This window comes from Taurulus bubalis (genome assembly GCF_910589615.1).
Source record: "Taurulus bubalis genome assembly, chromosome: 10".
NCBI classification, from domain to species: domain Eukaryota; kingdom Metazoa; phylum Chordata; class Actinopteri; order Perciformes; family Cottidae; genus Taurulus; species Taurulus bubalis.
In genome coordinates this window covers 3,859,443-3,873,485 of record NC_136598.1, presented here as the reverse complement: position 1 = coordinate 3,873,485, position 14,043 = coordinate 3,859,443, and the positions used below count along the sequence as shown (strand labels likewise).

Below are 14,043 nucleotides of genomic sequence, written 5' to 3'. Positions count from 1 at the left end.
TAAATATGACATGCACTGGACTTTGCCAAAGGCAGGGTTCATACACATTTTGACCAATGGATTTCCATGACTTTAAACCAAATTTCCATGACCAAACATTTTGTGAAATCTCAGTGTAAACATGAAAAAGTGAGAAAATGTAGTATTTAAACTAACAATGAGAATACAAAGCATACAGTGAGCCTTAAATGACTCATGAATGAAAGACAATAGTTTGATTAAAAGAATAAACATTTATATAGATGCCTGTATGTATGCCTGCTTATATTTTGAGTCTTTCTTTTAAATTCATTTTTTCAAACTCAGCGTAAATGAACGACATGAACATATGAATATAACAAATTTTCATGACTTTTCCAAAACTTTTGGGATTTTATTTTTTTCAAGGACTTGTCCAGGCCTGGAAATAACCATTTTAAAATTCCATGACTTTTCCAGGTTTTCCATCACCGTACGAACCCTGCAAAGGGTTTTCATCTGTTGTCAATGGCCAGATATCCCATCAGCTGGATGCCATTAAGAAGCCTATAATACATGAAGCAAGTGTTCTCTTCATGCAAGACAACACATACATCACACTGAACTAGTGGTGCAACTAAACAATACCACTATGGTGGACACGTGCCTTTACAGCACAGCAGACGGCAAGTACACCGACAGACCGGTTTGCAAGGTGACAACGGACGAAAGCGACTGATTTGAAAAGATCCACCTCTTTAAATGGAAAATACATGACCGGCGTATGGTGTATTTAACCGAGGACCACACACACAATCAAAAGGACAACACACTCACCTCCCTGTTACTTAAGATTTCAAGCCCTCTTTGGGGAAAAATTATGCAAATACAACTATATTCAAGCTCAGATCAATGCTGACCTACAGTGTGGTCTTACCTCAGCGTCCTACATGTGGTCCTGTGAGGTTGACATTGGCCTGAGCCTCTCTCAGCTGCTCTGAGCCCAACTGTCGCTTCCTCCTCAACACAGTGTCAGGAAAAAACTGAGTCGCTCTGAGGCAGAGCTCTAACCTGGCCTCCAGTGTTTGTGTTCACTATTGTTTACGAGGCGCTTTCATGTCTGCCGAGCTGTGCTCAAGTGTGCATGTGCCTGTGTGTAGATCAGACATGTGCATGCTCTTGTGTGTGTTGGTATGTGCAGAGGTTGGTTTGGGTGTGTATAAATAGCACACTGGGGAGGGACAGAGCTTGCAGGGCAGCTGACTCGGCACATTCTAGTTTGGGTGAGTGCTCATCACAAAGAGCAGGATGGCTGGTGCTACTCATAACACTGCAGGACTCTGTCAAACCAACACTTTGCACCACATAACTGCCAGACTTCACTTGTAGTGACTAAAACTAGAAGTAGTCATTTGAATGATGCATTCAAATTGCATGGGTATTCAACTTTATAGTATACCAACTAAAAAGTGTTCAAATGGTCAATACTGCTGGATACCAGTAGGACTATGAAGTATGGATAGCATTCAAACCGGCAACAATGCAACATAGTGGAAGATGTCAAAACGCAGGAACTAGCTGGAAATAACTCACTTATTTTAAACACACAGCCCTGACATGGGTTCACCTTCTGAAGGCTTGGATGGTACTACGGTACACCAGGGTCTCTGAGAAAATACCGATGCTATGAGAGTCAATACAGTCATAAACACACACACTCTGCTCTGCTGTATTGGTGTGATTATTGTAGTGCACAACACGCGCCACCAGAGGTCTGTCTCTGCTGGTGGAACAGGCAGCTGAGCTCATACAGTTTTAGTCGCCTTCAAACCACAAAAGCAGTTTATAGGAACAGGATTTTTATTTATCTACCAGTGTGCCACCGCCCCCGTCATCTCCGTTCAGCCCACTGGGGTGTGTGTACCGTCGGTACCCGCCGTATGCATACCGTTACCGAGTGTGAGTATGAGTGAATAAAACTACAACTCCTCAGCACCCAAAGCTCCCGTGTCTCCATGATTGTCCCGAGGGATAGGAAGCATACTCTCGAAAACTAAGTTGTTGTCTACTCTTGTTGCCTCCGAAAGGCTTTTTCCCGGCACTACACCTTGTTTCAAAGGTTGGTTCAGATGTTACCGCTGTTAGCCATGTTGTGTCGGCCATTGGCGGTGTCCATGAGGAGCGCTCCACCCTGGTCGGAAGGAACGTTCTCTGTTCCAAAGGTGAATGAGGAGAAGAGAGTGCGTGATTCCTGCTCTCACTCCACCTCAGCGGTTAATACGGTATTCATATCACTCTGGCTCAGCGCACCACTCGGGCCGGGCGTGCGCTGGCGAGCAGCAACATTCATCCAGACAGCGTCGCTCCGGCCATAGATGACGGGAGAATCTCCCCCCAGGTCATCCTCGGGAGTAAAGGCTTCAAGGCTATTACATATGACTCTTGGTTCGACTGGTGGTGGCAGGTTTGTAGCCGAGCCACCCTCTGGTGAACCGCTACCTGCTGGGGTATTGTGACGCAATTCCAGGAGTTATGAGGCAAAGGACTGTGTTCCTCCAGCGGACACATTCCACTTGGAGCAGCGGGTCCACTACGGGGGTTGCAGTCCGGTAGGCAGGTAGGCAATGCTGCCTGTTCCTTTTTTTCGGCTGGGTTAGGACTAATGTTGGTTCAGGTCCAGCTAGGAGTACATCACTCATCACTATGACCTTCGCTTTAGGTAAACAATAGCAAAAGCTTGTTAGAGGCACGTACTACCGTAAAAGTCGGGTTACAAGCCGCTACTACCTTCGGTCAGTGTCCCCGTTTGCTCCCCGCTGTAGCCAACTTCCGCAAGCTCTCCGCTAGCTCCCTGACAACCACCGATGGTAGCGGGACCAGGCCCGGCTCCACACCCGACTCGGGCAGAGGGGACGCGGGCAGTAGCAGCAGCAGTAGGAGCTCCTAGCTTGCTACAGCGTAGACACTGACCAGAGGTAGGAGCGGCCTGTAACCCGACTTTTGCGATATATAGAAATACTAGTTACCTGGACGTAACTTCAGTTCTATGAATATGTGCGTAGCTCAAACTACTAACCCAGCTGGGTTCCAGCGAGTGCCGCTAGGTCTTAAGGGAGACAGCCAACACGGGTGTTGATGCTTTATAAAAGGAAGGAGGTGCCACGTTTTGTGCAGTACCCGGCTGCACACTGTGTAGCCCACCTCCACATAGGTCACACAAACAGCGACCTGGAGACACGGAAACAATGCATCTCTTAAAACATGGTCTCTGTTCTCAGCAGATGGATGGCATAGCTTTGCAAGACGTGTCTTTCCGTGTAATTAAAGGCATTTATTTTTTAAGGGTTCTGTTATTCTACAGTATTGTTGAACAATAAGATTATTTTATGCAGGTTTGTAATCCCGAGTGCAGTTATTCGGGTCCAGCCCTAATGCCACCATTTCCTACAATTTGGCCCAAAATCCAGTCTGCAACATTTGACATTAGATATGGCTTTCAATAATGATAAAGATGGACGTGTCAATGGGCGGGGCAGTTTAAGAGATCAATAAAAGGACAGGAAACGGTAAAAGAGAACTGTGAGAGCTATGAAGCACAGTTAGTCCATCATCGATGGTAAACACTTCCTCTGCTCGTGTACATGTGCCGAGAGCCTCAGCACGCCAACACGCTCATCTCACACATCTCTTGACTAACAGGACCTGCTCAGAACGCGTGGGAGGGAACCAGCTAAATGTAGCCTCCCGCCACAGACCGGTACACAACCAGGCTCAGTGGCCAGCCCGAGAGAGGGACAGCAGCCACTCAGTTACACCACAAGTCGTCAGGAAAATTCACACACGTCAAGCCCAAAGTCAGATAAATGAACTGACACATCAGTGTTGTCAACACTGCTGCGAGACCTTTTGGACAACATTGACAATGAACACACTGTGAATGAAATTCAAACAGGCCTGAAAGAAAGAGTTACACCTGATCCAATCAAACAGTAGAAGAGGCACGTATGGACTTACCAGTGACTAACATCATGACTTTCAACAGCGTCACATGTGCAGGTTGTCATTTATGTTCCATTGGTTAAAGCGGTGTTTTTCAACCTTTTTTGAGCCGCGGCACATTTTCTACAATAAAAAAATCTTGCGGCACACCAACAACCCAAAAAGTTACAAAATGTCACATTGTAGCATAATACAGCACTATACTGTGGTAAATTATTGCGCTACCTACTGGCATGGAAGAGTATTTCATTACTAGGCAAGCCTCTATATTGCAGGCTCAGACGCTCAACAATGGAAAATTATTTGCAGAAACTAAATAATATTTTTTGGGACCGATTAAGTAAAATTTTTAATTTTTCCAATGACGATCTCTCACGGCACACTGGTGTGCCGCGGCAGGGGTTGAAAATCACTGGCCTAAAGATCATGGTAATATTGTACTAAATGGTATAGTCACACACTGACTGCATGGTCAGCGGGGACTTTGAGACAAAGGGTTACATAGATTAATTTAGTAGAAGAAGAAGTCTAATTATTCACTTTGTTTGCAGTTGAGGTGTCTAGTCAAACAGTTGTACACCTGTGTTGTATAACGGGGCCTCTGGGGAAAATGTTTAAATGGGATTAATAAAGCCCAAAGTAGACTTTTTACCATGTCATTGTAGGAAAAGCATGACGTTACCCATGGCTCCTCTCTATTCAAGTGCGCGTAACAGAGAGCCAGCAGCCTAACACTGAAGCAGACAAATGGAAACCAGCCGTTATTCATGGCGTTCCTCCTGTGACAGGTCGTGACTGTGAAGAGGGCCCTATAGATGTGGACACGTTTGTTAGGGAGCCAACAAAGACAGGTAGCGTTAGTCCCCTCAAACGGAACTACACTCTAAAAGTGTGACGCCATTTAACGTTTCATATCGTTACTCGTCCCTATTTTTTAGCAGCAACCACAACAAGTTAACTTTTGAGCGCGGAAGCAGACCGTGGACGTGTGACGCGGTCGCGGAGTCGGCTGGGGGACAGAATAAGGCGTAGCACCTGTTCCCAGTTCTCCGCGTGCGTCCTTGGACCACTTTGCACTCGGCCTCTGCAGAAGTCGCAGGAGGCTCGAGCGCCAGACGAGGAGCGCGAGCAGCGTATTTCTTCTAGCGCAAATTACCTCCGAAGTGCGGATCTCCCGCTGTGTCCGGTCTCTGGATGCGGCGCGCGCGGTCCTGTGAGCCTGCGGGCGGGAGATGGGGCTGTCCACCTGGTCCTGGTTCTGGTTCAGTCGGCTTGCCCGCAGAGCGTCCTCTGGGTCTGGCGGCCCCGTACCGCTGCGGACCACCCTGTCTCCTCGGTCCATTCCTCCACAGACGCGGCGTGTCACACGCACGGCGACCTGAAGACGCGTCGCGCGCTGAAACAACGCATCTCTTCAAACACGTTTCCGCATTTGGACGTGAAGTGAGCCACAAGTCTCCTCAGCCACGCTAACTTCAGAGAGGCGCAGACGCGTCCGGGTGGAGCCTTCAAAATAAACCCGCACTTGAATGTGAACGTTGCGGGTAGAACGTACAGGGGCAGAGTTCTTACGTCATTGAAAACCTGGAAGAGTCATGAAGTTTTGAAATGGTTATTTCCAGGCCTGGAAAAGTCCTTGAAAAAAATAAATCCCAAAAGTTTTGTAAAAGTCATGTAAATGTGTTATATTCATGTGTTCATGTCGTTCATTTATGCGGAGTTTGAAATAATTAATATGCTTTTAAAAGAAAGACGCTCAAAATATAAGCAGGCATTCATACAGGCATCTATGTAAGTGTTTATTCTTTTATTACTAACTATAACTATTGTCTTATTTATTGTGTCATTTAAGGTTTACTGTATGCTTTGGAATTCTCATTGTTAGTTTAAATACTACATTTTCTCACTTTATGTATACAGCGAGATTTCACAAAATGTTTGGTCATGGAAATCCATTGGTCAAAATGTGTATGAACCCTCCATACTTTCTCCTTGACATCACATGTGAGTTTTTGGGTGTGGCAGCTCTTAAACTGTATTTCAAGGAAATTTTTTATTTCCACTGTGTGAATATACTTATACCTATAGATAGCATACCACCTTGGAAGACCTCTTCCAATATCAGGACATTCTGATGTAGAATTTCAAAATGAAAGCCCTTCAAATCTCATTCATGAGCCAATTTACCTCTACATTCAGATTAGATTTTGGAAACGGTCCATAGTTACAAACTAATTTGACTTCAGATTAACAGCAGACCACCTCAAGGTGTTATTCTGAGACAATCAAGACATTCTGATGTAGGATTTAAAGTCCTTTTAAAATACACATTTTTAAATAATTAGTTAAATAGTAATATATTACTATCGCATTATGATGTTAATGTGTTAAATACATACCGTCTCATATTAATTACCTTTATGTTCATACATTACACCTATTATGCACCTTGCCAAATTAAGTGAAGAGCGCAGTGGGCCACTGTCCGGAGGATAGGTGGGAGGGTCTGTCTCCTCCGCTGGCCAGGTTCTGAATATTAATTTACATAAGACACATCATACCTTCATAGTTTGTCTAATGGGTCTCAAATGTCCTGAGTTTTTTTAAATGTTCACCCTGTCTATCTCCTTTATTGTAAAGCACGTGTGCTGCATTTCTTGAATGAAAGGTTCGATACTAATAAGGTGCATTAGCGGATAGTCAGGTCTGCAGAGAGAACTATTGGTTCCAGCCTGCCCTCCATCCTGGACTTGTACACCTCCAGAGTCAGGAAGCGGGCTGGAAAGATCACTGCAGACCCTCACACCCCAGACACAAGCTGTTCCAACTCCTTCCCTCTGGTAGGCGCTACAGAGCACTGTATGCAAAAACCACCAGACACAGGAAAGGCTTCTTTTCACTGGCTGTCACTCTGATGAACAATAATCAGACTCCTCCATCTGCACTACTTTACACTATTTTTGACTACCGTTGTCTTTTATGTCTTTTTTTAATTTATCTTGTTTATTGTATATTGTGTATGTAAGAGCAACGTGTAACCAGAGTCAAATTCCATGTGTGTGTAAAATGTGTGTGTGTGCCAATGAAGCTGATTCTGATTCTGATTCTGATATAATTATTGTTATTAGTTCACGTGACGACCCCTCCCTCCCACTAAGGGTCTGGGTGAGTACATACCTGGGAGAGGCATGTTTGTGTTAGAATGGGCTTTATTCTGAGAGCACTCTGTGCTACAACACCTTATGTCTGTCTACACGATCAGATACAATGACCCCATCCTATATAGTCCCCTCTGTTCTGTGTCGGGGAGCTAAGGATTGTGGGTACAGGCTTGAACTTCCATCATTGCTTCTCCTTCTTCTGGATTCAGTACTGGGGCTCTGTGGGCCCTTTAGGCACGATGAGCCCAAAAAACACCTGGCTCACTTTTTGTGATTCACAAGTCACAAATGCAGAAACAGCGCCCTCTGCTGAGCCTGTACCAAAATATATCCAACCCTTCTACTCACATACTTGCCCTGATAGACACTGCGGCCTCTTGGGGTCCGAGCAGAACCTTCACCAGGCCCAGGGCTGGTCTCCCTGACCACGGAGCCTTGTGCAGAGTGAGGTAAACACCAAGACAAAGATGTCTGTGTCAAGGGGAAGAAGAGTCAACCTTCTCTGAGGTTAGCTTCCACATGAGCATGTGAACTGCTACTCTGGAATCTTCCAGCTCATTTATTATGGAGGAATGTGGAGCTCAGAATCCTCCAGTAGCACGAGCAGCCATGTTCACTGAGGATTCCTGCAGCTTCTGTTGGGGCGTACCAGCCACGGGCTCAAGAGGAACTCCAGTTGCATTTCAACTGACACTTCCATATTTTTCTTGACATATACAAACATACAACAACCCACCCCACCCACCCCTCCCACTGGTACATCCACCTACAGTATAGGAAAATAAATACATAAAAATAAATAAGAAGAGGTCACCTCATTTCGCCGAGCCAGACGTCTGCACACACACACGCACCTAAACACACACATCTCTGGTACATCTGAACGTAAACACACCTGCTTCACTCTGCACATCAAACATCATCACATCACACAATCATATCCACAAACTGGTTGGCAGCAGTTCTGGTCAGTAGGCAGAAACCAAAGCGCCCAAATTATCGCCTATCCAACAATCAGATTAAAACATGAATAAAAGAAAAAGGAAAAGAAAAAAAAGAAGAGAAAAAAGAGAAAGAAAAAGGGTTATGTCTATTGTGTGCCTAATGATTTAGGGACTATACCAAAAGATACTGCCAGGGGGAATCAGGCATAGTTTTGAGTTTACCCAAGTATGTCAGAACCGGGTCCCAGGTGGAAAAGAATTTGTTCCTTGACCCCCTCAGCGAGTATTTCATTTTCTCTAGATGAATGAATTGCATCAGGTCACCAAACCACACAGATGCCTTGGGTGGGTTCGTTGATTTCCAATGCAAGAATATTCTTCTACGTGCAAGAAGTGTCATAAACGCCAAGATGTTTTTATGTTTTTTTGTTATTGTGCAGTGTTGTCTGTCTGTGACGCCAAATATAGCTGAAGTTGCGTTGGGTTGGAGATCAATAATAAGAGCCTCAGAAAGTGTTAAAGATCGTACACCAGTAAGATGTCAGAGCAGAGCATGACCAGAACATAAGAGTTAAGTTGGCTGGGGTGTGATGGCATCTGCTACAACTAGCATCTGAGTTGGGGTATATTTTAGCTAATCTTGCTTTTGAAAAATGAGCTTGATGCAGAACTTTGAATTGGATTATGGCGAGTTTTGCACAAGACGAGCTGTCATTCACTCTTTGTAGAGCACAGTTCCACACGTCTTCTTCTGTCAGCCCCCAGTTCACCTTCCCAGTCCGCCTTTATCTTCGCCAAGGTCACGTTTTTAAGAGATGATATACAGTCATGTATTCTTGAAATTAGCCGCTTTGAGTCGGATGGAAGTTCGAGCATATCATCCAAGCCTGCCACTGAAGAGATATTTGGAAAGTTGGGGTCTTGACACTTCAGGAAGTGGCGGACTTGGAAATATCTAAATAAACTTGACCGAGGAAGATTAAATGTGTGTGATGAATCCTCAAAGCTGGCAAATACCCTGTTTATGTACATATCCTTAAATCTGGTGATGCCTTTTCTTCGCCAGAGAGAGAATGTAGCATCCAATCTAGCTGGGTGGAAGAGGTGGTTATTGCATATAGGGCTTATGGTAAGAAGATATTTAAAACCAAAGTTCCATCTAAATTGAAACCATATGTTGAGGGTGTTGATGACGATTGGGTTATTTGTGAAATGTGACACACTTTCAACGCTTTCATTGGCTGTTAAAGAATTACAGAGATAAGATTGGACAAACTAATTGGAATTCAAAGTAAAGAATCAGAAACTATTTAATTCCTTGTATGTTGTTCTGGCTGAAGGTGCATGACATTTAACATTTAACAATACACATTTAACGATAAACATAAAACAGAGTGCAATAAAAAGGGAGCATGAATATTTCCAAGCGTGTCTACTGAGTATTTACAATTAGAACTACGGAATATACAAATTAAAGTTAAAATTAAATTAAAATAACGTGCACAGAATGAAGTGATTATGTGAAAGTGACAAGTGTAAAGTAAAGTGGCAAGTGTATTTAGATGAGGTGTGGCGGGATGTGCAGGGGAGTGAACGGTATACACTGTCTGGGGGTGACAGAGTCAGAGTCAGAGTCAGAGTCAGTCAGTGGGAGACCCGGGAATAAATGAAGGATGAAGCCTGCAGTTTGTTTGCTTTTCTCTCAGTCTGCTTCACCTTCCTGTCCTGGGGAGCCCATAACACAGCGATGACTCACATCCACATGTTTGTCAAAGTCTCTGTCTCCTGATGAAGCCACACAATGATGATGATGATGATGATGATGATGATACCGAGATCACAAAGACATTTTACCAATTAAATTTGAATATTTCACTCATGGAACCTACTTTGAACAAAGTGGGTTCTGTAGCAGAGCTGTTCAGCCAACAAACATATCTATTCTATTAATTAATTACACTGTAGGCTTATGCAGGTGTCAAATTAAAGCATTATAAATACATAAGTAAACTGAAATTAAATGAAAAGTGTGTGCCTGCTACGGCAGACACATCCGCTCTGTAAACCACCGCATCCTGTGTTCTCCAAAACAGAAACCAAAAGGTAGAACTTGTGTTTTATGTTTCGGTCTAAAGACGGTGGCTGCTTTTTGTGCTAGCAAGCTTGAGCAGCTGGTGTATTTATTAAATGTGGAGTACTCTACTCTGTCCATGAAAAGTTACCTCTCCACACACAGCTGAGCTCTCTGATCTAGTCCCTCTGCAGTATGTGTCCTCCTCCCTTATCTCCAGGTCAATAATAAACCCGATCACAGCTCATGCACACATTGAGAGCGGGGTGTGTGTGTGTGTGTGTGTGTGTGTGTGTGTGTGTGTGTTAGGGATGCTGGTAGATTTCCATTCTGCTGATATGAGGTTCCCTGAAGACTAAAAGTACTTTTCCTATTGCTGCTGTCAGAGTTTTATAATGTGTATGTCCTCGCCAGTCATTGTTACATTGTACATCAATGTTGATTTCTACATTCATTTTTGAAACTCTGTAAGAATAAGGGAGGGAGAGGTAGGTATCTTATATTTCTATGTATTCTATAACCAGCAGCAGAACTATATTACTACAATATTATACTATACTGAAATCATGGAACATATCACAAGTGTGAGTTCCACCTTGAAGAATCTATGAGAGAAGCTCTGGAGCTGTTCTGGAAGCTCTTCAGAGAACAACATGGAACATTGCATCCTTTGGCTCTCATCAGTAAATACTGTGGCATAATGGCTAATTGTTATTTTATTAACTTAGTTCTGTGTTCTTCACTCTGACTGATGATGTGTCCAAACCAGCTCAGGTTGGAATAGGTTGCAAAACACAGGAGTCATCTGGGTCATACATGTGTCTATGGAACCATCCGTTGGTAGCCGTTTGTAGATCTGATGCATAGGCTGTGTCTTATGCTGCGTTCACACCAAACGCGTCGCGAATGTTACCCCTATCTGAAAGGGGGCGTGGCTTATCTCTGTGGTTTACCGTTTCTCTGGAAACAGTTACCGTTTCCGCCATCCGCCATGGAAATAACCACTACTTCTGCTTTATACTTGTGTAAATTCCACATACGTCAGAACATCAAACTCCATGGTGTCTGGGTTCATAATATTATCCGCAGTCCCACAACGGCGTCTGAATGACGGCCGCTACCGGCGCTAATTCAGGCGGTGCAGCAGCAGTTTGATTCAGCAACGGCATAACGGCTTCTCAATGCTGATTGCCTTACGGCCTGCACATTTTTCGACTCGGGCAAATTATTTGCGTCGCGTCATTCGTGTCTGTGCATTGACTTTGCATGTAATCTACTCGCACGTCAAATTCGCAACGCGTTTGGTGTGAACGCAGCATTATTTCTCCATTTTCGATCAAATTAGTTTATTTGCCACACGGCCAAGGCCGATGAAATGACCCAGCCATGAGAGAACACAAGACATTAGTTATTGTCTAGTCACTTGGTTCATGGGCCATTTAGGTGACACTGCCACAGACCCTGCACTAATCCCCACAACAATGATTTGGTGTGAATGTAAGGAAAGGAAGCCGCTTGTGAAGTGTTAAGTCTTAGTGGACAGAGACCTGTAGCGCCTCTCTGAGGGAAGGAGCTGCAGCAGGTGATGAGCAGGATGTGAGGCGTCCGAGACTCTTCTTCTGAACAGTTCTGTGAGAAAGTGGACTTTGAATGGTGGGGAGCGGTTTCAAATGCTTTAAGCCGTCTGAGAAAGTACTGTCGCTGTTGAACTTTCGTAATGAGGTGTTCAGTATTTTTTTTTTCAAAAAAAAAGTCAGCAGGGGTGATGGGGTCTCATCATTATTGGAGGTGAAGCCTACAATGGTTGCATAATTTGTGTATTTCATTGTTTTCACAGAGCGAGAAGTGAGAAGGAATAACCAGAGGGCAGAGAACTGGGCCCTGAGGGGCTCCTCTGTGGTCCGTCCCACAGGAAGCTCCACCCAGTGTCCTACAGGGGAGTCAGTGTTCACTTAACACTCACGTGTAGTGTGATTACAGTGCTTTGTGGACTGCATACTCAACCGACCGGTTAGTCGGCTGACAGGGATGATGGATGAGAGTTTGAAGCACTGGCAACACAGGACTGATCCGGCCGGCTGCTTTCCTGACGTAATGGTAAAAGGACTGTACTTATAAAGCACTTTTCTAGTCTTCCGACCACTCAAAGCTCTTTAACACTACATGTCATCATTCATACATTCACACACACCTGCCCATCAGGAATAACTAAACAATCAGACACCACAGGCACATCTACAGGAGTCATTTGGGATTAAGTGTCTTGCCCTTCTTTGACCCTTGCAGATTCCATTGGAAAAATCCCAAACGGGTATGGCGTTGAAACGATTGGAACGCCATAAAATGAGTTTGAACGTTGACCAAAATTTACTATACAAACAAATCTATCAGCTGTAAAAGGTCTCTTGTCCATGACTCCCCTCTCTCAACTCAGCCGTCACAAGATTTCACTGGCGGCACAGACATACAAGAAATGAGCCAACCCCTTTGCCAAAACCCAAATCCACACATTCAGATGTCCCTCAGCCAGCTGTTGTGTGAAGTACAGAGAATGTCTCCCCGAAACATACAAACTAATTACAGATCACAATAAAGTCACCCTTTTTGCCAAGTGACAGTGGAAGTAGGCAAGCAACAAAATGACATCGTATAGGTTAGGTAACATTACTAACGCATTTAGCTTGGCAAGGACTTATTTATTATATCTGACCTTCAGTGACCTCCATCCATGGACTGTAATTGTTAGCTTCTAGCTATGCTGCTCACGCTAGCGACCTTAAACATCAAGTAACAGTAACAGTAACGGCCACAGTGCACGAGTGCAGCGCCTACCTTTAAATTGATCAGGCTGATTACATCATTATAAACACATCCTCCCTTTCTATACATAGCATATGCATGTCTGGATTTTCACTGATCTGGAACTGATCTGACTAGGACTTCAGTCTAGGAAATAGGACGCTGTTAGAACAAAGCTTTTTTTTTGTGCGACGTCGGACGAGCAGAGCCATGCAAGTGAACACAAGATTACCATTAGGGCTTAGCCGGCTAGGGGGGCAATTTATTATAATTAATGCATTTATGTTAGCAAGCTGTTGTGTACAGGGACTAATCTCCCATATTAACAACAGCACACGCTCAAAGCACGGGTTTCTCCTGGCAGGCTAGTCGAGTGAAGCCAAAATCTCTGGCTGTTTGAGTTGTCTGCACGGCTCGTCTACATCCACGTGCATGTATCTCATTTCCACTAGTGGATTTCTGTTTGCTGCCATATTTCCTCTGGGGGACACACACATTCCTGGCCCCCTGGGGCCCGCCCATAAAGCCGGACTTGCTCAGACATCTCACTTTCACAAGGCTTGGGGGACAGCCAACAGTTTCAAAGGGAAAGACTCTGCGACTGTGGTTCAGTGGTAGAGCAGGGTCGTCCTTCAATCAGAGGATCGGCGGTTCGATCCTCGGCTCCGCCAATCTATGTTGTTGTGTCCTTGGGCACTCAACCCCGATTGGCAGGCTGTTCCTGTGGTGTGTGCATGCTGGTTAGAGTCCTGATGGGCCGGTGAATGATGACGTGTAGTATTAAAGAGCTTTGAGTGGCTGGAAGACTACAAAAGAGATCTAGATCAGATCAAACAAGTCCAGTGACCATTATTACTCTGATCAGGCTTCTAGTAATGCGTTTGTGTCCAGAGGGCGGACCACTCAGCATCCTCAGAGGAGCTACTGGCAACTAGGTGTGTGTGTGTGTGTGTGTGTGTGTGTGTGTGTGTGTGTGTGTGTGTGTGTGTGTGTGTGTGTGTGTGTGTTCACAGATAGGTGAACTGCTCCGTTAATGCTCCTCTTCTCAGATATAGAACCTTCAACACTAACAACTGGGATACTTCCTGTTCTGACGACTCTGCAATCGTCG

General features: G+C 44.6%; 1 protein-coding gene across 1 annotated transcript in view; it reads right to left on the bottom strand.

Moving 5' to 3' along the window:
- LOC306742063 (kinase suppressor of Ras 1-like) overlaps positions 1-5,299 on the bottom strand; it is a gene marked incomplete at both ends in the record, with an annotated part of 37,543 nt that extends 32,244 nt beyond the window's left edge. The window contains 2 exons of the mRNA XM_079224402.1: positions 3,136-3,186; positions 5,114-5,299. Of these exons, the coding sequence (XP_079080528.1) occupies positions 3,136-3,186; positions 5,114-5,299 (237 nt within the window). The remainder of the gene's footprint in view (positions 1-3,135; positions 3,187-5,113) is intronic.
- Between the last annotated feature and the right edge of the window lie 8,744 nt (positions 5,300-14,043).